Below are 22,942 nucleotides of genomic sequence, written 5' to 3'. Positions count from 1 at the left end.
AAAAGAAAATACCGACAGAATGCAAAAGGAAGCAATACAGGAGGCGGGTAGCTGGAAAGGAAGGCTTACGGGTACGAGGAAGATCGAGAAAAGGAAGAAGATGGCGAGCGCACCAAACAGGCGGTGAATAAGGATCGCCGGAGCAGAAAGAGCAGCGTGAAGACGAAGGAGGATGAAGCAACAGTGCGGCGGAAAATGATTCGAGGGCTTTATATTGCCGCCCGGGAGCAACCTCCGCTGTCCGATCCAGGTCGTAAAAAATGAGGCCATCATCCAGCTGTCCATTTCAAACGGCGGTTGTCCCATCGGAAGTGACGCCACCGCCATACGCTGACAAATGCACGATCGCCACGTGTCAGCAGGATACTGATTGCATTTAATGAGCGCCCCTTACCGTGCGCAGCACACGTGAGGGGCAGTAGGGGAGAGAATTGGGCATGGATTCCAAGAGAATACAAGGCACGGACAAGATATCGCCGAACGGGGGAGCATTCCTAAGCCTGGCTGAGCGGACTGATGTGGCGGTCGTTACTCAGTCAGATCGGCAGTCCAGTCAGTCGGACTTTGCCTCCTTCGACTAGACTTGAGGGGGAGGCAAGTGATCCGGCGGTTAGAACAGGGGACCCCCATTCTGAGGGGTCAATGCCACGCTGGAGTCAAAAGGCCAAGTCGCCGACTGGAGAGGGAGGGGCCGACCTCCCGACCGGCCCCGGCAGACCAACCGGTGAATAGCCAAGGCAATAGGGGCCCCCACTGAAGTCGTAGTTCCGACGCTCAATGGAACAGTAGCAGGGAGCCGAGCGGAAGCCCTAAGAGAAGGTGACATACTGCTAACAGGCCCTGCATAGTACCCTACCGAAAATATCCCCAGCATATCGATGCATACGGCAGGTCGGTGAGAGGGGAATTCCGTCCGGCTGGCGCATAAAATGAGGGTCGTCCGGATGTCACTCCCCATCCGGACGGACGTACCGCCTGTGGGGTAGGGAAGGACAAGGACATCTTTTGACAATTGTCAAGTCCCAGGGCTAGGCCATACTCTTAGTCTGACAGTTAAGTGTTCTCTTGTCACATCGAAGACGTGCTCGGACTGTAGTAGTATGGCGTCAGGTAAGCTTTCTGACAGACACATACCAAGGTATGGGCTGCGGACACGAAGGCGCCTCAGTGGACGTGCAGGAGCTCTTTCACCGCTCTATATAAAGAGCCGCATACTTCGCCGGAGGTACGCGTTCAAGACCTTTGGAGCTACTTTTTCCACCACCTGCTTACCTGACTTGAGCGTCGGAGGGTCGCCGCCGGGAACCCCTTCCCAGCCCGACTTCTGTGCAGGTTCACCGGAGCTTCGTGCCACCAGTCGAAGATCCACGTCAGCAGTCGGAGAGCGCCCCGTGCCCAGCGTCCGCTGATTCAGCATTCGGACAGGATCACTAATCATGCTCTAAAATAGAGCAAAAGAAAGCTAATTCCAACTTGCTAATCATGCTATAAAATAGAGCAAAAGAAAGCTAATTCCAACATGCTAATCATGCTATAAAATAGAGCAAAAGAGAGCTAATTTGGACTTTCTAAACATGCTGTGATAAGAGCAAAGAAACTAATCTAATCTTACTAATCATACTACAAAATGGAGCAATAGAAAACTAATTTGATCTTGCTAATCATGCTACAAAATGGAGCAAAAGAAAGCAACTTTGAAAACTAAAAGATCTGCTCATGTATATCTATATAAACTGAATTTGATACACATGCTCAACTGATTTCAAATGAAAAACTAAAACTGCTCAACTAATAGAAACCGAAAGCCGCACAACTAACAGCAAATAAATACAACCTATACTTCAGAATCTACAACCAACAAGTGGAATAGAATATCAAATCTACTACCTGGTTCTTTTACCACCTACATTCATAGATGGCATGTGATATCTAGAGCATAACATCTGTTTATGCATGATAAAATGTTGACAATATTTCTACTGATAACAAGGTTATCAGATTATGGCACACCACAGCAGCCATGCAAGGGGAAACAAAAATCCAACTATGAGATGCTCATTATCAGAATTGGGAAGTCTAGACTATGTGCCAAATTCATTAAAAAACCATTCCCATCTTCTTATAAATCTCACGGCAACAAAACCATATAACCAGAAAATAGCACCTTAAATTCGGGATGGCAGCAACTAATAAAAATTGGATTACTACTTTCTTCCTTTGCGATTCATGGTTACTAATTCAAAACAGAGAATCCTTTGCTCTGTTTGAAGCTAACGAGATCTAAAGCACATGCTTACCCATACCATTTATTTCCCTTATTGGAAGTACACGGCAAAACAAGGAAACGAAATCTGTAAATTCCACCAGATTCTAAGCAACCAACCACATGCTAAACAAGCAAACTAACCCTATTTCTCTTCTTTGAAATACACGGCAACACAACAAAAAGCCCCAATCTCATAGCATGCTTCGGATTCAAGAAATTCAGGAAACAAGGAAACAAACCCGAAAGATCGGAGCAACTCCTACCACAGGTGAGTAGTACTTACCTAGGGTTTCTTGCACTTACAACCGGAAAGAGGAAGAGATTCTAGGGTTTCGGCCGAAGCTTCTCCTTTGTGCTTCCGAGCTCCTTCCGTCGGGGTGACCACACACGATGAAGCTTGGAGATTGGCCGGAAGAGTCCTTTCGCCGGCACCGGAGAGGAACCCTAGCGCCGTCGCCTCGATGTGTTTTCTGCCCGAGCTGTTGCTGTCGCGCGAGAGAGGTGAGGAGAGAAAGAATTTCGGGAGGAAAAGATCATTTTCCGAAAAATCACTTAAGTTTTTCCCTCTTATTATCTCTAGGGTTTCCATATAACTCTACTTTAAATATTTTTCTCTCCATACCTAGTTAACAGAACGAGCGTAGCTCAACTGGTTGAGCCAGGTTTGGTTGGGTCAGTCCGACCCGAGGTCGTAGGTTCAAACCTCGTCTTCAACGATTTTTTGTCAAAATTTCTTTCTTTTTGTAAACATACTAAACGACCTCCAAAAATTACGTAAAAATACTCTAAAAATTTCTAAAAACCTCTAGAATATTTTAAAAGCATTTCCAAATATTTTTATGAGCTTTTCGAACTCGAAATAGGGAAAATTGGGTCGTTACATTTTGTAAATCCACCATTGCAGACACCCTTATGAGCTGACAATAAGGAAAAACCTCCCTCCACTAGCAACTCTGTGATTACGAAGTCGCTTCTTCGATTTTTTATTTTTTTATATTATTTTTTAATAATCGTAAAAAAAATAAAAACAGAACAACGGCTATTGTTTTAGTTGTTGTATGCCGTTGAACAACGGCTAATAATTAGCTATTGTTCAACAATTATAATTTAATTTTGCTAATATATAAAAAAAATCTATAAATATGAGATATATTTCATTCATTTGATTGTTATTTTTGCTCTCAACTCATTTCTTTCTTTCATTTTATATTTGTATTCGAGATGGATGAAAATCTCAATACTTCCTTTACGAATCTTTTGAAATTCTTCAAATACGGAAGGAAATACATCTTCTCAAAATACTCGCATTCCTCCAAATATCCACTATCCTCATATTTTCTTTCACACACAATATCCTCCAAATTTTCAAAATATTTCATATGTTCTACAATATTCTCCAAATTTCCCAAATTCCCAAAGTTCTCAAAATTTTTTGCAGACGTGGAATCCAAGTAACGCCGCCTCAACTCCATTTGGTATGTATCCATCCCAAGATTGGTCAACAATGGGTAGTCAACTTGGGATGTCTTATCCTTACGTATTTTCTCCTACTCAACCACCTGACATACTTTCAAATGAATCAAGAATGACAACTATTGATCCATCTATCAGCGATAAAGAATCTCTCTAACACCATCATCTGTTCCGACAACTCAGTTGTCACCACACTCATCACAAGAAGAGCGTGAAGTTGAGTTGGAGGAAAATGAATCAAACCGAAGATTTTGGTCTGTCGATAAAGATGTGGTCCTTGTGAAGTCATGGACAACTATAAGCACTGATGTAATCATTGGTAATGATCAGAAGGATCAAGTTTTTTGGAAATGTATAGCTGATTACTACAACAAACATCGCCCCACTAAATCTATGACGAGAAGTTATCAACGGCTGAAATCACATTATTATAGGTTTGCACCGATGGTAAATGAATTTTCTGCAACTTATAATAATTTTTATATTCATCGGCAAAGCGGTTGGAGTGACGAGAATGTGTTGGAGAATGCACTAAATATGTGAAAAGCCAACAACAATAATAAGGATTTTAAATATATGCATGTGTAGAGAGTTCTCAACGAATATGAGAAATATACTCCACAATCAGTTGCTCATTACTCTAACAAGAAGGCAAGGACATCCGAATCAGGGGGAAACACTTCAACATCAAATCCAGATACAAGTGTTGATTTAGATGACTCTGAAGTCCGCATTCGTCCGATAGGGCAAAAGGCAGCGAAGAGGAAGGGCAAATCTAAAGCTAGAGAGGGCGACACAATGGAATATAGCATCGACAAAGAATGACAAGATATTAAAAATTATCAAATACAAAAAATGACTTTACGGGAAGCTGAGATCTTTCATAAGGATTATGAAATTCTTATGAATGATACCAGTGAGATGACGCTAGGATAACTTTATTTACATGAGAAAATGGTGGAAAAAAATTAAACAGAGACATGTCCTAGTGTAGATGAGTTTACGTTTATTTTTATATATTATTATAATTTATGTCTTTTTATTTGATGCACTGTAATATTTATATATATTTTTTAATTATTAATGTTATTTTATGTTAGCCATTTATAAATTTAAATTTTATAAAAATTTAATGATGTATAATGTAAAATATGAAGGAGAAATGAGAATTATATATAATGAAAAGTGTGGGACCCATGAAGGAGTTGTTGAGAGGTTTTTTTATAGTGAAAAGAGGTGTGAGGTTTTTAACTTTTAATGTGACGCAGACGTAACAACGAAGGAACTCTCAATGGGCTCTAACCATTGCAGATACTCTTAGAGCATCCATAGTGGGAGCTCTTTCAGAGCTCCCACTGTGAGCTGGTAGCAGGGAAAAACCTCCCTCCCATAGTGGAGGGAGGGAGGTTTTTCCCTTTAATCGAAGAAGCGACTCCATAGTTACGAAGCCACTTCTTCGACTTTTTATTTTTTTAATAATCATAAAAAAATAAAAACAGAACAATAACTAATGTTTTAGCCGTTGTATGTCGTTGAACAACGACTAATTTTTAGCCGTTGTTCAACGGTTATAATTTATTTTTTTTTAATATATAAAAAATCTATAAATATGATATCTATTCCATTCATTCCATTGCTACCTTTGCTCTCAACTTATTTCTTCCTTTCATTCCCTATTTGTATTCGAGATGGATAAAAATCTCAATACTTCCTTTACAAATCTTTTGAATTCTTCAAATACGGAAAGAAATACATCTTCTCAAAATACTCACATTTCTCCAAATATCCAATATCCTCATATTTTCTCTCACACACAATATCCTCCAAATTTTCAAAATATTTCATATATTCCACAAATTCTCCAAATTTCTCAAATTCCCAAAGTTCTCAAAAATTTTTACAGACGTGAAATCCAAGTAACGCCGCTGCAGCTCCATTTGGTATGTATCCATCTCAAGATTGGTCAGCAATGGGTAGCAAACTTGGGATGCCTTATTCTTACATATTTTCTCCTACTCAATCACCTGTCATACTTTCGAATGAATCAAGAAGGACAACTATTGATCCATCTATCAACAATAAAGAATCTCTCTAACACCATCATATGTTCCAGCAACTCAGTTGTCATCACACTCATCACACTCATCACAAGAAGAGCGTGAAGTTGAGCTGGAGGAAAATGAATCGAAACGAAGATTTTGGTCTCTCGATAAAGATACGGTCCTTGCGAAGTCATAGACAATTATAAGCACTGATGCAATCATTGGTAATGACCAGAAGGATCAAATCTTTTGGAAACGTATAACTGATTACTACAATAAATATCGCCCTATTGGATCTATGACGAGAAGTTATCAGTGGATGAAATCACATTATTATTGATTTGCACCGATGGTAAATAAATTTTCTGCAACTTATAATAATTTTTATACTCATCGGCAAAGCGGTTGGAGTGACGAGAATGTGTTGGAAAATGCACTGAATATGTGAAAAGCCAATAACAATAACAAGGATTTTAAGTATATGCATGTGTGGAGGGTTCTCAAAGAATATGAGAAATATACTCCACAATCAGTTGCTCATTACTCTAACAAGAAGGCAAGGACATCCGAATCAAGAGGAAACACTTCAACATCAAATCCAGATACAAGTGTTGATTTAGATGACTCTGAAGTCCACATTCTTCTGATAGGGTAAAAGACAGCGAAGAGGAAGGGCAAATCTAAAGCTAGAGAGGGCGACACAATGGAACATAGCATCGACAAAGAATGATAAGATATTAAAGAATATCAAGTACAAAAAATGACTTTATAGGAAGTCGAGATCTTTTATAAGGATTATGAAATTCTTATGAAGGATACTAGTGAGATGACACCAGGACAATTTTATTTATATGAGAAAACGGTGGAAATAATTAAACAGAGACATGACCTAGTGTAGATGAGTTTACATTTATTTTTATATATTATTATAATTTATGTCTTTTTATTTGATGCACTGTAATATTTATGTTGTTTTTTTAATTATTAATGTTATTTCAGGTTAGCAATTTATAAATTTAAATTTTATAAAAATTTAGTGGTATATAATGTAAAATATGAATTAGAAATAAGAATTATATATAATGAAAAGTGTGGGACTCATAAAAAAGTTGTTGAGAGGTTTTTTGATAGTGAAAAGAGGTGTGAGGTTTTTAACTTTTGATGTGGTGCAGACGTGGCAACGAAGGAGCTCTCAATGAGCTCTAACCACTGCGGATGCTTTAAGAGCCACCACTATGGAAGATCTTTCAGAGCTCTCACTGTGAGCTGACAGTAGGGAAAAACCTCCCTCCCATTGTGGAGGGAGGTTTTCCCCTTTAATCAAAGAAGCGACTTCGTGGTTACGAAGCCGCTTCTTTGACATTTTTTTTTATATATTATTTTTTTAATAATCTTAAAAAAAAAACAGAACAACAGCTAATGTTTTAGCCGTTGTATGCCGTTGAACAATGGCTAATTTTTAGCCGTTATTCAACGGTTATAATTTAATTTTTTAATATATAAAAAATCTATAAATATGAGATCTATTCCATTCATTCCATTGTTATCTTTGCTCTCAACTCATTTCTTCTTTTCATTCCCTATTTGTATTCGAGATGGATAAAAATCTCAATACTTCCTTTACGAATCTTTTGAATTCTTCAAATACGGAAGGAAATACATTTTCTCAAAATACTCGCATTCCTCTAAATATCCAATATCCTCTTATTTTCTCTCACACACAATATCCTCCAAAATTTCAAAATATTTCATATGTTCCACAAATTCTCCAAATTTCTCAAATTCCCAAAGTTCTCAAAATTTTTTGTAGACGTGGAATCCAAGTAACGTCGCCGCAGCTCCATTTGGTATGTATCCATCCCAAGATTGGTCAGCAATGAGTAGCCAACTTGGGATGTCTTATTCTTACGCATTTTCTCCTACTTAACCACCTGTCATACTTTCGAATAAATCAAGAAGGGCAACTATTGATCCATTTACCAGCTACAAAGAATTTCTCTAACACCATCATCTGTTACAGCTACTCAGTTGCCATCACACTCATCACAAGAAGAGTGTGAAGTTGAGCTGGAGGAAAATGAATCGAAACGAAGATTTTGGTCTCTCGATGAAGATATGGTCCTTGCGAAGTCATGAATAACTATAAGCACTGATGCAATCATTGGTAATGACCAGAAGGGTCAAGTTTTTTGGAATCGTATAACTAATTACTACAACAAACATCACCCCACTAGATTTATGACGAGAAGTTATCAGTGGCTGAAATCACATTATTATAGGTTTGCACCGATGCTGCAACTTATAATAATTTTTATACTCATTGGCAAAGCGGTTGGAGTGAAGAGAATGTGTTGGAGAATGCATTGAATATGTGAAAAGCCAACAATAATAACAAGGATTTTAATTATATGCATGTGTGGAGGGTTCTCAAAGAATATAAGAAATATATTATATAATCAGTTGCTCATTACTCTAACAAGAAGGCAAGGACATCCGAATCAGGGGAAACACTTCAACATCAAATCCAGATACAAGCGTTGATTTAGATGACTCTGAAGTCCGCATTCGTCCGATAGGACAAAAGGCAGCGAAGAGGAAGGGCAAATCTAAAGCTAGAGAGTGCGACACAATGGAATATAGCATCGATAAAGAATGACAAGATATTAAAAATTATCAAATACAAAAAATGACTTTACGGGAAGCTGAGATCTTTCATAAGGATTATGAAATTCTTATGAAGGATACCAGTGAGATGACGCCAGGACAACTTTATTTACATGAGAAAATGGTGGAAATAATTAAACAGTGACTTGACATGGTGTAGATGAGTTTACATTTATTTTTATATATTATTATAATTTATGTCTTTTTATTTGATGCACTGTAATATTTATGTAATTTTTTTAATTATTAATGTTATTTTAGGTTAGCAATTTATAAATTTAAATTTTATAAAAATTTAATGGTGTATAATGTAAAATATGAATGAAAAATGAGAATTATATATAATGAAAAGTGTGAGACCCATGAAAGAGTTGTTGAGAGGTTTTTTAATAGTGAAAAGAGGTGTGAGATTTTTAACTTTTGATGTGGTGTAGACGTAGCAACGAAGGAGCTCTCAATGGACTCTAACCATTGTGGATGCTCAAGAGCTACCACTATAGAAGATCTTTGAGAGCTCCAATTACTGCGGCGACTGAAGAGGAGCTTTTTGTTTTTGAAGGAGCTCCCTTGATTATGAAAAAAGCGGCTCCATATTCATAGAGTTTCTTTCCCCTTTTTTTTTTTAGTTTAGTTTTTTTAAAATAATAAAATAGTAAATAAAAATAATTTGTGAGAAAAGGTGGGTTCATAAAAAAAATTGTTAAAAGATGTTTTAATAATGAAAAAATATATAATTTTTTATTTTTATTTTTTACGTGGTATGAATATCATAATAAAAGAATTTTCAAAGAGTTTCAATGCTCTTAATGAGTCAAACATGGGTGACTAGAGCTGCGCTGTCCATAATCACGGATGATGTCCTTTCGACTCGGGATCGGAATCTCAACTTTAAGCCGAAGGGTGTCCCACCAGCTTTGGACTCCTTCTGTATATTCCGTGGGCCGAACCGGCCCATATAAGCAATCCGGACGAGCCTGAAAGGACCGGTCTCTTTGCCTTTGCCGCTTGCTCTGGCTGTCAATCCTCCCCTCCTCCGCTGCGCTTTCACGCTCCTCTCATTGCTTCTTGCCGTTGCGATTGTCTGGATCTCGCGGGAGGAGGCTCCACCATGTCGAAGTCCCGGGTGTACACCGATGTTAACGTTCTCCGGCCCAAGGAGTACTGGGATTACGAATCGCTCACCGTCCAGTGGGGGTAAGAGTTCCTTTTCCCCAGCCCTAGGGCTGGATTAGGCGTCGATCACCTTGATCCTTTTTTTTTTTTTTTTTTCTAGTTTCTGTACAGATTGGGGATCAGCGAGCGATCCATTGGCTCCGCGTCTATTTGCTTCTCCCGTGCTTTGCTCATGGATTAGTTTGTTGTTGTTTTTTTTTTTTTTTGTCGATTTTATGTTAGTGATAAGTAAAAAAGGGGATACAGGAGCAGCAGTCGAGGTTTTCAGGATCTCAAAATAGAAATATGATAATTACTTCCACCGACACTGCATGTCTGATTTGGTTACATAGACACGACTTAGAGAGGATATACGACTAACCAGTGGTGCCAAATCTTTGCAATCTAGCTGATGAGTAATGATCGATCGTTTGAATTGACTTCTTTTCAAGCCTCACTTCTCTGGTGCTTGAATACTTTGCAATTTATTTCTTCCAAGCATTGTCTATATGTTTCCATGGGCTCATCTTGTTTACACCACATATGACTTGTGCAAACCAGTGTTGTGATCTCTGAACAAATCCTTAACAAGAACTATCACTGATAGACATGGTTGAATCTTCAAACACCTTGTTTCACCTTCAGTTAACCGTTGAGTACCTTCACATATTTTGTCTATCGATCTTCTAATTATTGCTTCTGTATTAGTGGTTGCCAACTTAGTCTGTTATTGTGTCAGGATCTGCACTTTGTTTGTTACCAGCATTTTTTCAAAGTGGTTCATTCTGTTGCATATGTTAATTCATATTCAGTACTCCATAGACATTGGATTAGCACATTATTTTAATCCTCAATTTGGGTCAACTAGACCAACTTAGTTTATTCGTTCAACCATCATCATAAATCTTTGAAAATTCCATTAATCTAGTACAGCAATTCAGTCCAGTTGCAAAAATTCAACATAATGAGAAGGAAAAGATTCTTTGAAAAGATACTGATTAATGGAATATTCATTTGATGGTTCAGCATGAAAGAGATTTAAATTTAACTGAGGCTGAGTCTAGCTGCTTAATCTTCAAGTGCTAATGAATATTTCAATAAAGGAGAAAATCTAGATCATTTTTTTCTTTACAATAGAAATTAAAGAATCATTGCTTGATTCTGTTGATGAGAGATACAACTGTGATATCTGTGAGAAGTTTGCCTAATATGTCTGCCATATATGTGCTTGCATATTATATATGCATGTGGTCCCTACTGAATGATGTCTATTTATTATTTTCAAACATTATTTACTAATAAGAATATGATGATGTACTTTTTTCATTCACTTGAAAATGAAGAAATATGCTTTAAAAGGTTCCAAAGCTTATTTTTTCAGGAATCAAGATGATTATGAGGTTGTGCGGAAAGTTGGAAGAGGAAAGTATAGTGAAGTCTTTGAAGGTATAAATGTAACAAATAATGAGAAGTGCATTATCAAGATCCTAAAGCCTGTGAAGAAAAAGAAGGTATTGATATGTCCTTCAGTGTGCTAACTTTTTTATTATGTATAGCATCAAGTTTCACTTTTGTATATGGACTTTCTTTTAGGGTTAACAGTAAACCTAATTTTACATTCAAAGCATAGAATCTAGTTTCTCACAGACTAATCATTAAGGAAAAGAAGATACCAAGGTTCTAAAATTTGCTAGGCGCTAGTCGGGCGCTAGACCAGCGCCTAGACCGCCTAGGTGGGGACTAGGCGCTATTAAGCGGATTTCACGGTATCAATATAAATTACGTAATAATTAAAGTAAATTATCTTTCAATTTGTAAGTATCAAAATGAAAACAAATTACTTTTCAACTTGAATAAATATTGCGAGTGTTTGATGAAATGACGTTTTTAAAGGATGAGGTTTTGACCAACCTTCAATTCAATCCCTTTCAAGTCACTAGGAAAAATTAAACAACAAATTTTTCTTCAAATCGATTTCTCCGGTCTCTAAAATATGAGCTTCTTCATTCGCTTTGAAGATGAAGTTTGGTGCTAGCTGCTAGGATAAACCAACAAATCGATTTTCTTGTTGGACCAAAGTTTAGGCCTTATAAAACTTAAAGCCCAACATAGAAGAAAAAAAAGATTACATTACAACTTTTTTTAATTGGGCTTTAAATTTAAAAGCCCAAACTAAAAAAATCATGAAAACTTTGCACTATTTCTACAGGGCCTAGACGATTCAATCGATTAGTTGGTGTCTAGGGCCACCTAACCCCACCTATGCACCAAGGCCGCTGGCCAGGCATGTTTTTGGTGCGGTTGGCTAGGCGGCCGCCTAGGCCGATTTTTAGAACACTGGAAGATACATAGATGCTTGATAGGGTGCTTATATGTTATCAAATTTAATGTATGCCTAAAGTTAGGTTCATCAGAGAGAAAGTTGAATGGGGTATGGATGGAAACACATAGGGTACCTGGTGAATGCTATTTCTGAAGGTATTTACACATGGTCAAAAGAAAAGTTAGAATGTCCGCTTAGAATGCTGGTGTCCAAGTGTCAGATAAAGGGGGTAGATGAAGACTCCAAGTATAAGAGCTCATCAATTTGTTCCTGTTTGAATAGGAACTTGATTAATTTCCCACCTTTTTAACCCTAATCCAAACATGATGCATATCTTTAGTCTAATGTAATCTGCATGTACCTGTGAATGAACCAAACTCAAACTAGATTCAAGTCTGATTTGTTTATCTAATATCTCTACCCAAATCTTGGTTGAAATCAATTACTATGTTTGCAAGCATAAGTGGGTCAGCTAGGTGTGGCTACTCGAAAATTGCTACCCTCACAAATTAGGATTGAAATTGAACCTCCATTGCCTCCAGTGACCTTGTATGCTAATGATGTTTAAACACTTGAACTACATCGTCTTTACCCCTGTTTACTTGGGAGAAAAAAAAGGGCAGTCCGGTGTACGAAGCTCCCGCTATGCGGGGTCCTGGGGAAGGATCCATTGTACGCAACCTTACCCTATTTTTTGCAAGAGGCTGTTTCCAGGATTCGAATCCGTGACCTTTTGGTCACATGGCAACAACTTTACCCGTGACCTGTTTACTTGGGAGAATGGAAATAAAATCCCCTAAAAGTTTCCTATGTGGAAAGTTTTCTCGTGTTTATTTCGTGAAAAAGAATGGACTACTTATCCTTTTTGTTATTTCCTTATTATAAAATCATGTGCGGACAAATTTAAGAATCCATCTGTGGATATTATTTGGATATTTTTTTATTCATCCAAATTGGACGGAACACAACTTTCCTTCCTCACTTGTCTTGCTTCCCAGTCAATTCTCTCTCAACTTCGACCTCAGGCAGCCGTGAGCCACGGGTGGCCTTGCCTCTCATCGCGGGCGGCACTGCGCGGTTGGGAGCCATGGGCAGCACTGCACGGTTGCCTTGTGCGGCCTTGCGTCGCAGACAACCTCGCTCACGGGCATGGCCAACCTTGCATGCAGCTTGAGCTTATTTTTTCTTTTCCATCCTCTTCCTTCCTCTTTTCCTTTCTTTTTTTTTTCTCTTCCTTTTCCCTAGGGATTTTTTTCCACCTTGGATTCCTTTCCTTCCTCAATTCATATCTTGAAGTAAACAGAGCCTTAATCTATCCTCTTGGAAATATTTCCTAAAGGAATTGTGCTTGCTTACATCCCAATCCATCAAACTCGCAGGATGCATGGCCTGGAGAAAGAGGGATTACATGATTCTTGTAAAACACATAAAGACAATGGAACCGATTATAAGTAAAAGAATGCTTCTCAATTATGAAATATTCCCGCTCACTTCTTATCTTTCTAATATGTTGATCTTCCTTGCTGCATACTTTGATTGAAAAACACTTGTTTATTATTCAAAAAAAGATAAATTGGAAAACAGTGTAACCTCCCATATTCTCCATTTCATGTTTTTTTTTTGTCTTGCTTCATGGTCTAACCTCCTGGAGAATCAACTAGATTTGACTATTTGAGTATGTCTTCAACTACTCTGTTCTGAGTAAACTATCCTTTTTCACAAGTAACAAATTAGGATATTACTGCCTCTCTTTGTGTATTTGTATTCTCTATGAATACTGTATAGGATGTTCTGTTTAGTGTACTTGTATTGTCTCTTGGTCAGCATGGATGGCTAATTATTAATCTTTCGCTGACCTTGTGAACATCATTCTCGATGAAGCTCTCAATCAAATATTGTTCTTGTTATATTCTTACATTTTGATGTTGTATCCTTTCATGGCTTGTTTTTTTCTTAAGAATATTCAATGGGGGTTGTGCTTATTGTTTATAAGTTTTTGTATTTTTTCTTACAAAGATGAATGTTGTTTCCTCTATTATGCAGATAAAGAGAGAGATTAAAATTCTTCAGAACCTTTGTGGTGGTCCAAATATTGTCAAACTTTACGACATTGTCAGGGATCAACACTCAAAAACTCCAAGCTTGATATTTGAATATGTCAATAGTACTGACTTCAAAGTGTTATATCCTACATTGACAGATTATGACATACGATACTACATTTATGAACTACTCAAGGTTTGCTTTTAGCCCTCTTGTAATGTATGACTGACTTACATATTTTTTACATGTTTTTAGACAGAAGATATTATCCATTTCTCTTGTATTAGTCTCTCAATAACAATTTATGATGGGTGGACAAAATATCTTAAAACAATGCATTTTGGAAGTTGTGGAGATAAATATTCTACCACCAACTTATTTTCTGGTCAAAAGGAATGTAATTTGATTTGTTGTTGCAAAGGGAACACAAAAATTTCCTCATGTAATTATGAGGCCATTATCATCAGCCAACGTGCTCCCAACTAATTGAGCTGGGATGATTTGGTCTCCAACAAATTTCATAGACATATAACAAACAATAAAATTTTAAACAATTTAAAAACTTTGAATTTTTATCATTTTAAAATAGGGTTTTGAAAATCCCTATTGCATTATTCTTCTCGACCTTGGAGAATTTGACTCCAGGTAAATTGTTGGCATTGTCTTCAATGGATTCCACGCATAAGTAACATGACCTTATGAAGTTTATTAAAGTTTTTATTGTTATCCTTTCTTGGACAACCTTTCCAGTGAGTAAGAAGTTGATGCACTAGTCTTTTTTTTAGTCTTTATTTCGTCTCTTTTTGTTTTGGTCTTCCCTTTCTAATAAATAAAAAGGAGAGCAAGGATGATGACCATGTTTTCACAATACTTAGAACATAACCCTGAAAAAGTTTACATAAAAGGTTGAAGAATTGAATTTCGTATAGCAAATTACTATCTAATTTAAAATATGAACTTGTGGTTAAATAAGCCAACATTATAAATAAACATGCATTATGATCAGCTCTTCCCAATGCCATTAAACATGGATGCTTTTAAAAGTATATAATATGGAACAATTTGAGTTCGTGAATGCAAGATGAGAATTCATCATATCATTATGTACTTTATAATAATTTATAACAATGTTGACATGTATAAATTTGTTTCTAGTATTGCTACGTGCCACTTGTATCAGCACACTAGAAAACTCTATAGGTTGACGAGCTTTCTAAACATGAATAATTAAAAAAGTACACATGCTAATTTGAATTTTAATTGATTTCTCAATATTACAATTAGAGTCTTGCATTCTTAGTTTATGATGTTACTTCTGTTCAATTCTCTCTTTTTGGAATTTCTGGGAAACATGAACTAGTTATACTTTATTAGCCTAAGTCTAGATCATGTTCTCTAAAGTAGTCAAGTGTGGATTTCATAGATTGATAGTACAACTCATTTTTTTAATAAAATAATGATTCAATTCATCCCAAATACATCTGTAATCGACTTTTAATAAAAAAAACTAAAGATTTAAAATGCTCTAACAAATTTCCTAGATCTAACAAGTGAGGATTTTATAGTCTAGGTCTTCTTGTTGGTCCTCTAAAGGTGTCAAGTGAGGTTTTTATTGACTGGGAGCACAACTCCTTTTTCTATAAAATAATGATTTAGTTCATCCCAAATAAATCTCTAATCTATTTTTATAAAAAATTAAAGAACTTTTAAAATGTTCTAACAAATTTCCTGGAAGTATAACACTATAAAATTTTAAAGAACTTAGACAACATTAAAAATTTCAACAAATTATAATAATATTTGAAATCCAAAATGCCTTATGTTTTCACATGTTTTGTACCATTAGTATGACTTACTAAATTGTAAACCTCTCTATCAGATAACTAACTAGAATACTAATTTTCCCCATCTATTGGCATGGGTTGCTATATTGTCTGCTTGTTTCCCTAGGCTATTTGAGGATTTGATCAATAATAGAGAAAATTATATTTATTTAAAAGGTTGGCAAATTTTTTGGAAGGAGTGGCAGCAGTATAGGTGGTGACTTTGTTTTGGTTTTCTTTGTAATTTTCTTTTTTACATTGAGATATGGTCTCAAATTTATGATTTGTTGTGATGCTTACAAAAAAACTGAGGATGAATGGGTATAGGAGGTTATCACTTAACAAGAGAGTGAAATAGTTGGAGAAAGTTCTTAAAAAACTATCAGATTTGGATTTTTTTTTTTGTTGTTGCTTTCAAATCCCATTGCAGAATGTATGTATGAAATGTAGTTTTCTTCATAAATACAATTGGAATGATGTTGATGCGATAATTTCTACTTGTTAAAATTTGGGGCCCATGATGAAATATTGCTATTTCAGCTGCAACTGTTATTTTGCTCTTACAGTTTTTTTAATCCTTAAAGATGGATTTGATTGGCCATTATGTTGTCCTGCCCAACTAAACTCGTTGTATCGAGTTATTATTTGTTCTCTCTTTTTGAAATTACCACAAAATAATTTCCTCTAATGTGTTTCATATTGCTCTGTTCATTTATAACTTCCTGCACTTCCAGGCAATGGATTACTGCCATTCTCAGGGAATTATGCATCGAGATGTCAAGCCTCATAATGTTATGATAGACCACGAGCTCCGGAAGCTCCGGTTGATAGACTGGGGACTTGCTGAATTCTATCATCCTGGCAAGGAGTACAATGTTCGTGTAGCTTCAAGGTATGTCATGCTATGAACTTCACGGGGTTTTCAATTGTCTATTGTTAGATATCCTGAAATAAACCCTTTAATATTCAATCTATTAGAATGGATGATGAAGTTACATTCAGTAATAGATTAATGTCGGTCTTTTTGAAGTTTGGATGTCAGTACAGTGGCATATGTGCCTGACTGGATTAGACACATGATTTTGTGAAGGACCACTTAGCAACTATGCAGTTGCCTTGGCAGATTTGGAAGAGGATTGCATGGTGTATATGCCTACATATGTTGTGGAAAAAAAGAAGAAAAAACCTATTTTGTATAATTTGCACCTTTGTGGATTGAACTAAATAGATTTAAGAACCTAAATTACACTATTGGGTAGCTTGTAAGTTAAACAAACACTTTTGCAAGTGACAAGCTATATATATATATATATATATATATATATATATATAACTTGTATTGCACATGCCCCTCTCACGTACTACATATGCACTATTCATTTGTGTGATTGCCTATCAATGCCTGGATTAGACAACATCAGCTGTAGATGTGCATGCACAACCAAGCAAGGTGGCTAGTGTAACCCAGTGGGATTACAGCAACATTATATAGATTTTAATCATTATCATTGTCAAACTATGTCAGGAACTCAACTGTTTGAGATAGGTTATATATAAAAAAAAGTAGATCCGCTACCTTAGCGGCCCCCCTAGTGCCGACCTCACAGATATGGAGGAAGGTACATGCAGGTATACAGGCCATAGGCGCATGGTGGGATAAATCCCAGCTCGTCAGTTCTTGAGAATCGACTCCTGGCCATTACGCTAGAGATGCCACGCCCACCGTCTGCGCTACACCCTGGGGGCTTGAGATAGGTTATAAAGATCTTATCCCTCGTTGCACTTTATCATCAGCATGTATTTTGCTTGTATTCAATCAAAGTACTGATAACTTTTTGTCAAATAGTATAGGCACCACTTTAAGTAATGCAGTATATTTGCGGAGAGATTCATCAATATTCTTGATGTTGGTCATTTCTCTTATTTTTTCTTTTGACCTTTTCCGCCTCTTTCACATAGTGCACCAACATGTACTAATTTTCTTGTTTAAGTTGGCCTTTTGGAAAAAAGAACCATCATGATGATATAGTCTGGTTTTTCTGTTTGTACTTGCTGCAAAATGTGTTCACCCGCTTGTCAATGTTGGAGAAATCTTTACTTCAGTAGATCTTCCAAATACCTCACCCCTGTAAGGAATAAACCAAGCTTAATTGTCTGCTATTCATCTTTCACTTGCTATTGCAGATGATTTCTGTTAGTTTCTATAGAAGTGCCCTAAATCTTCCACGCACCAAGCCACCAATAAATATAATTTTAGCATTATTACGGGAATTAAAAAAAAATTGGTAGAGGAATAAGAATTACAGGGAAATTCTGGTGTTAAAAGAATTATATATATAGAGAAATGATATTCTTAAGAAAAATTCTTAAGGATAGACACATAAATGATGGGACCCACAAAAAGTGAAATGGTGGGTCCTATCATTTATGTGTCTATCCTTAAGAATTTTCCTTAAGAATTTTCCTTATGAATATCATAGCTCATATATATATATTGCATCCGTCATGGAAATTAATTTTAAAAAGAAAAACTTGGTGGAGTATATTCTTCGTCCAGATATTTGTGTTTCCACTGAAGCAGTATCATCAATATAATTTAGCTGATAAATTTAATTCAGCAAGCTGTCTGAAGCAAAGTCCAATGGTATTATTTTATAGCCATTTGTTTAAATAGTAATGAAATCTATTTTATTAAATATGCCAAATTGTCATGTACTCTCTGGAATGAAATTCAACTGTGGGTGTGGTTTGTACGCAGATATTTCAAGGGCCCTGAGCTCTTGGTTGACTTGCAAGATTATGACTATTCTTTGGACATGTGGAGTCTTGGTTGCATGTTTGCTGGAATGGTGAGTGTACCTGCTGGGGAATTAATGCACTTCTAAATACTGTCTCCTTGTAGGCTTCCCAATCTTCTAATGCCAAATACATTGATGTTCTTCTGTTGTTTGAATGCACTTCTAAATACTGTCTCCTTGTAGGCTTCCCAATCTTCTAATGCCAAATACATTGATGTTCTTCTGTTGTTTGATTTCAGATATTTCGAAAAGAACCTTTCTTCTATGGCCATGACAATCATGATCAGCTTGTCAAAATTGCTAAGGTAACAAGATCTACCTTAAATGCAGTGTTTGGTCTATTGATATCTGAATCAGCACTAAAATTGAAAATCCACATAGTATAACACCTATAAATTAAAAATAGGTCAATCCTGTGACACTTTGATTTATCCGTTTCAAATGAATTGAAGACGAGAGGTCAGGTTACTGAGTTAAAATAGTTTTAGTTTGTGCGTTGGTCTATATTTTCAATTCATGTTAGTTTTTGTTGTTGTATTTTGTATACCGTTTTCTATATTTATGGCTTTATGGACTTTAGTTGTATAATATGTTTTTATGCTTGAATCTTTGGTATGATTGCTTACTTTTATATTTGTTTTTATTTATGCTCAGTTGAGATGATTTCATATTTTTGTGCCATGGAATGTTTTTATTCTAACATATCTTAGATAGATAAAGTCTTTATTGATGTTTATATGAGAATATTTTTTCTAAGATTTCATAGATACAAATGATGATCACAAAGTTTATGTTCTTTATTGGTTAAAAGTGTTTTTTTTTCCTTTGGAAAATTGGATCTTATTGAAGTCCATAATGGGGACATTGGAATGAGATTACATGGAAATAGAACAAAGTCTCTCATTCTCTTTCCCCTTCAGTTTGCAAGATATCAAACTGACCTGACCTAAAATGTTGCCATTTTATAGCCAATTACTAATAAATTTACAATGTTTTGGTGCATTGCGAGATTTAGTTGATATTACAGCCTGCATTTTGCCATACAAACTCAAACTGTTCCCATTTAATTAAACGGTAGCCTTGGCTGCTTAATACTTGCACAGGTGCTAATAACTAATGTCTATGCCTATCTGTTTAGCCAAACTGATACTATGACCTGCTACAATTACGTTGAGTAGTTCATGGGTATCCAAATAAATGGGTAATTGAATTCTTTCCAAGTATAAAATTATTGCTAATTAAGATTAACAAATATAATGACAGCATATTAGTCAGTTACTAATAAAATAATTAAATTATCATAAATGTAGCTACACAACAAGAAATTACCAATACTATCACCATTGACCCATCAAAAGAAAATAACTACTTAAATATGCACCCATGCTCACGGGTTCATTGTTAGGGTACCCATTACCATCCCTATGCTTTTGCTGGAGACTTATCATGATTGGATATTCATTCATCTTCTTTTCCAGGTTCTTGGTACTGATGAACTAAATGTGTACCTAAACAAGTATCGGCTAGAGCTCGATCCACAGCTTGATGCTCTCGTTGGAAGGTATGAGGTACTTGCGAGTTGTGATGGAACGTTAATAAGCTCTAATATTTCCCAAATTCATATTTTTTTGCTTTGCTTTCTTCAGGCACAGCAGAAAACCATGGTCTAAATTCATTAATGCTGACAATCAACACCTTGTTTCTCCTGAGGTTTCTATTTGTGTTCACTTCAAATTTGCTGAAAGAATAAAAATTACTGTTTTCAAATTTAATTTTGCTAACTATATGTATATTCAACATTGTCCTCTGTCATGGCTGGCAAAAACCTGTGCAGGCAATAGATTTTCTTGATAAACTCCTGCGATACGATCATCAGGATAGGCTCACTGCACGAGAAGCAATGGTATTATCTGAATTTTTGTTCATTTACTACAGTTCTTTCCTTGTATCATCAAAATACCTGGGGCTAAGATGATTTTAAGACATCACCCCTTGAAATATGATATAGAATGAAGCTTTAGTTATAGAAGGTAGTTAAAAATGGATCGACATGTTTTGGATACTCTGAATTTCTCTTAAAAAAAAACTTTTTGGTCATCTGTGTCCTCAATTTGAAGTAGACTTCAGAGATCTGAAAGAACTGGCCAAATGCTTTATCAATGTTCATTGATATAGATGCCCTGAACTCTGGCAAGCAAACAACCACAATATGCATATACATATTTTAGAAAAGAAGTCATAAATGTGAGATTTGCAGTAACATGCTTAATATATAATACTGTGCAGGCACATCCATATTTTCTTCAAGTGAGAGCAGCAGAGAACAGTAGGATGCGGACCCAGTAAAAGTGTCATGCGGGCTAGTTGATATGGAATCCGGGTTGTAGATTATTCACATTACGACATTGCTTTGGAGCATCTTTTATCATTACCCCTAAGCACTTGGATGGCGTTGTGTGATTCTCTCTTTCATAGCACTGATTTCATTGTGATGGTGTCTGAGTTTGTTTAGAGGTGACAAGATTCTATCTTGCGTAGCATCACGAACAACTTTGTTTGGCTATGTAATAGTTTAGTTTGGTATGCCAAAAATGAACAGAAGTAAATGCCTAATATCTAGTTAATCAGCAAAATAATCTTTGTTAAGTAGCCCAATAGTAATGATGAAAAATATAATGGCTGTGCCAGTAGGTTGATACACGATATGGTTGGTCGAAACAAAATTTCAGAATGGAGAAACTTGAAATCTATTATTTTCTATTCCAAGGCCGTGATAACTTTTTGATTAGTTCTGCATGTTCGGTAATTTATCAAAAGATGTACATAGTATAATGTATTTATCAAAAGACACATCACTTTTTTATATATACCAAAAGGTGTAGGTAAGTCATGTGTAATACCCAATATAATCTTTCTGTCAATTTCCTCAGTTTAGTAGTCAAGTACCAAAGCATTCGAACCATTTTTTGAATAACTTTGATTTTTAAAAAATAATTTCCATCATTTTCTTACCTCCCTTCTTCGTAACATGCGAGTGCCGATCCAATTCTATGAAGAAATCTTTCCTCTTGTGAAACTCTAGTTTATGATTTCGAGTGTTTCTCAAGCGGCATCAAGCATTTCGGTGCCAAAAATCAGGACTGATCGTGAGGCGCCAGTGAAGGGTTCTAGGGTTTACGTCAATTACCTCGTCTCATAATGATCCAAAGAAGTTGATCAGGTGTATCATCATCCTCTCAACATCAATTAACTGTAAAGGCATCATTTTACAAACTCTGTGATTTTGAAAAGCTCAACTAGTATGATTAAAATATTTTAATTTTTATAAAGTGTAGGGTTCAGTTGACGTTGGACAGAAACTGCATTGGAACAGTGTCCTAGGTCACTTTAAAAGTTTTTTTGAAGCATTCACAAAGAAAGGAACGCATCAAGGGTCTGTTATTTTATATGACCGACACATAGTGTTGATCAAAAAGTTACCCTTAGTATTTTTTTGGACATACAAGATATGTAGCACATCCGTGGGATTTTGGTCAATATATTTCAAAATTGGGATTCAAGTAGTCAAACCTTTAGATTCTCAAGTACAATATATAATTTCGTATTTTAATCACAAAGTAGTTGTATGGTAAAATTAAATCTCTGGCTAAACGTGGGTCTGATACGGTATCACATCAGAGCCATAGTGAGCCTGATACAATGCCATATTAGGCTCAACGTGGGCCTGATACGATGCCATATCAGACCCAACGTGGGCCTGATATGATGTCATATCAGGCCCAACGTGTGCTTCATATGGCAGCGTATTAGGTCCACGTTGGGCCAGATACTTTTGTATTTGTTGGTAGAAGTCTAATAATCATTTAACTTGGTCAGGTGTTCTGGTTGACTTCACAAGAAGAGATGTTTCATTGCTGTTTGGTATTGCAGACCGAGGAGCTTCAATTTTGATGAATTCAACTAAAGCATCCGATGACCTCTTTCTAACATACTTCTCAAATAAAAAAGAAACTACTAGATCAAGAATTAAGGAGTTGCTTAAATTTTATAACAATCGTTTTGAAGGAGAAGATGATGTTTTATTATTTTGCAAATTCTATATTTTGTATATATTTGTTTGTGTCTTATTTTCTTCTAGTACATATAAGGTCCCTTTATGTCTTATAGATATAGTAGATGATTTTGAGAATCTTGCTAGATTTAACTGGGTTGAAGCCATCTATGAATTTATGACTCCACAATTACCTAAGATTGGGGGCATATTTTCATCAATTGGGACAAAACAATCTAACACCAACCTCCCTTACCTAAAGGGATTTGCTGGTCTTTTGGCAGTAAATTTATAATTTATGTGAAAT

General features: G+C 36.1%; 1 protein-coding gene across 1 annotated transcript; it reads left to right on the top strand.

Moving 5' to 3' along the window:
- The first annotated feature begins 9,414 nt into the window (after positions 1 to 9,414).
- LOC122052754 (casein kinase II subunit alpha-2-like) lies at positions 9,415 to 21,230 on the top strand. The gene is made up of 10 exons (XM_042614446.1): positions 9,415 to 9,639; positions 10,979 to 11,108; positions 13,964 to 14,158; positions 16,521 to 16,678; positions 18,545 to 18,635; positions 18,824 to 18,889; positions 20,063 to 20,145; positions 20,231 to 20,294; positions 20,419 to 20,487; positions 20,871 to 21,230. Exons 1-10 carry the CDS (start codon positions 9,554 to 9,556, stop codon positions 20,928 to 20,930), a joined length of 1,002 nt encoding a protein of 333 aa, XP_042470380.1. The 5' UTR covers positions 9,415 to 9,553; the 3' UTR covers positions 20,931 to 21,230.
- The last annotated feature ends 1,712 nt before the right edge of the window (positions 21,231 to 22,942 follow it).

This window comes from Zingiber officinale, chromosome 3A (genome assembly GCF_018446385.1).
Source record: "Zingiber officinale cultivar Zhangliang chromosome 3A, Zo_v1.1, whole genome shotgun sequence".
Lineage (NCBI taxonomy): Eukaryota > Viridiplantae > Streptophyta > Magnoliopsida > Zingiberales > Zingiberaceae > Zingiber > Zingiber officinale.
Note: the sequence above shows the minus strand (reverse complement) of the source record. Positions and strands in the feature narration are given on the sequence as shown.

Excerpts from the sequence above, each read along its gene's own strand:
- LOC122052754 (XM_042614446.1), top strand. The coding sequence starts at position 9,554 with ATGTCGAAGTCCCGGGTGTACACCGATGTTAACGTTCTCCGGCCCAAG. Across the intron at positions 20,146-20,230 it reads CTTGATGCTCTCGTTGGAAG|GCACAGCAGAAAACCATGGT; the intron begins GTATGAGGTACT and ends TGCTTTCTTCAG. Across the intron at positions 20,488-20,870 it reads TCACTGCACGAGAAGCAATG|GCACATCCATATTTTCTTCA; the intron begins GTATTATCTGAA and ends AATACTGTGCAG.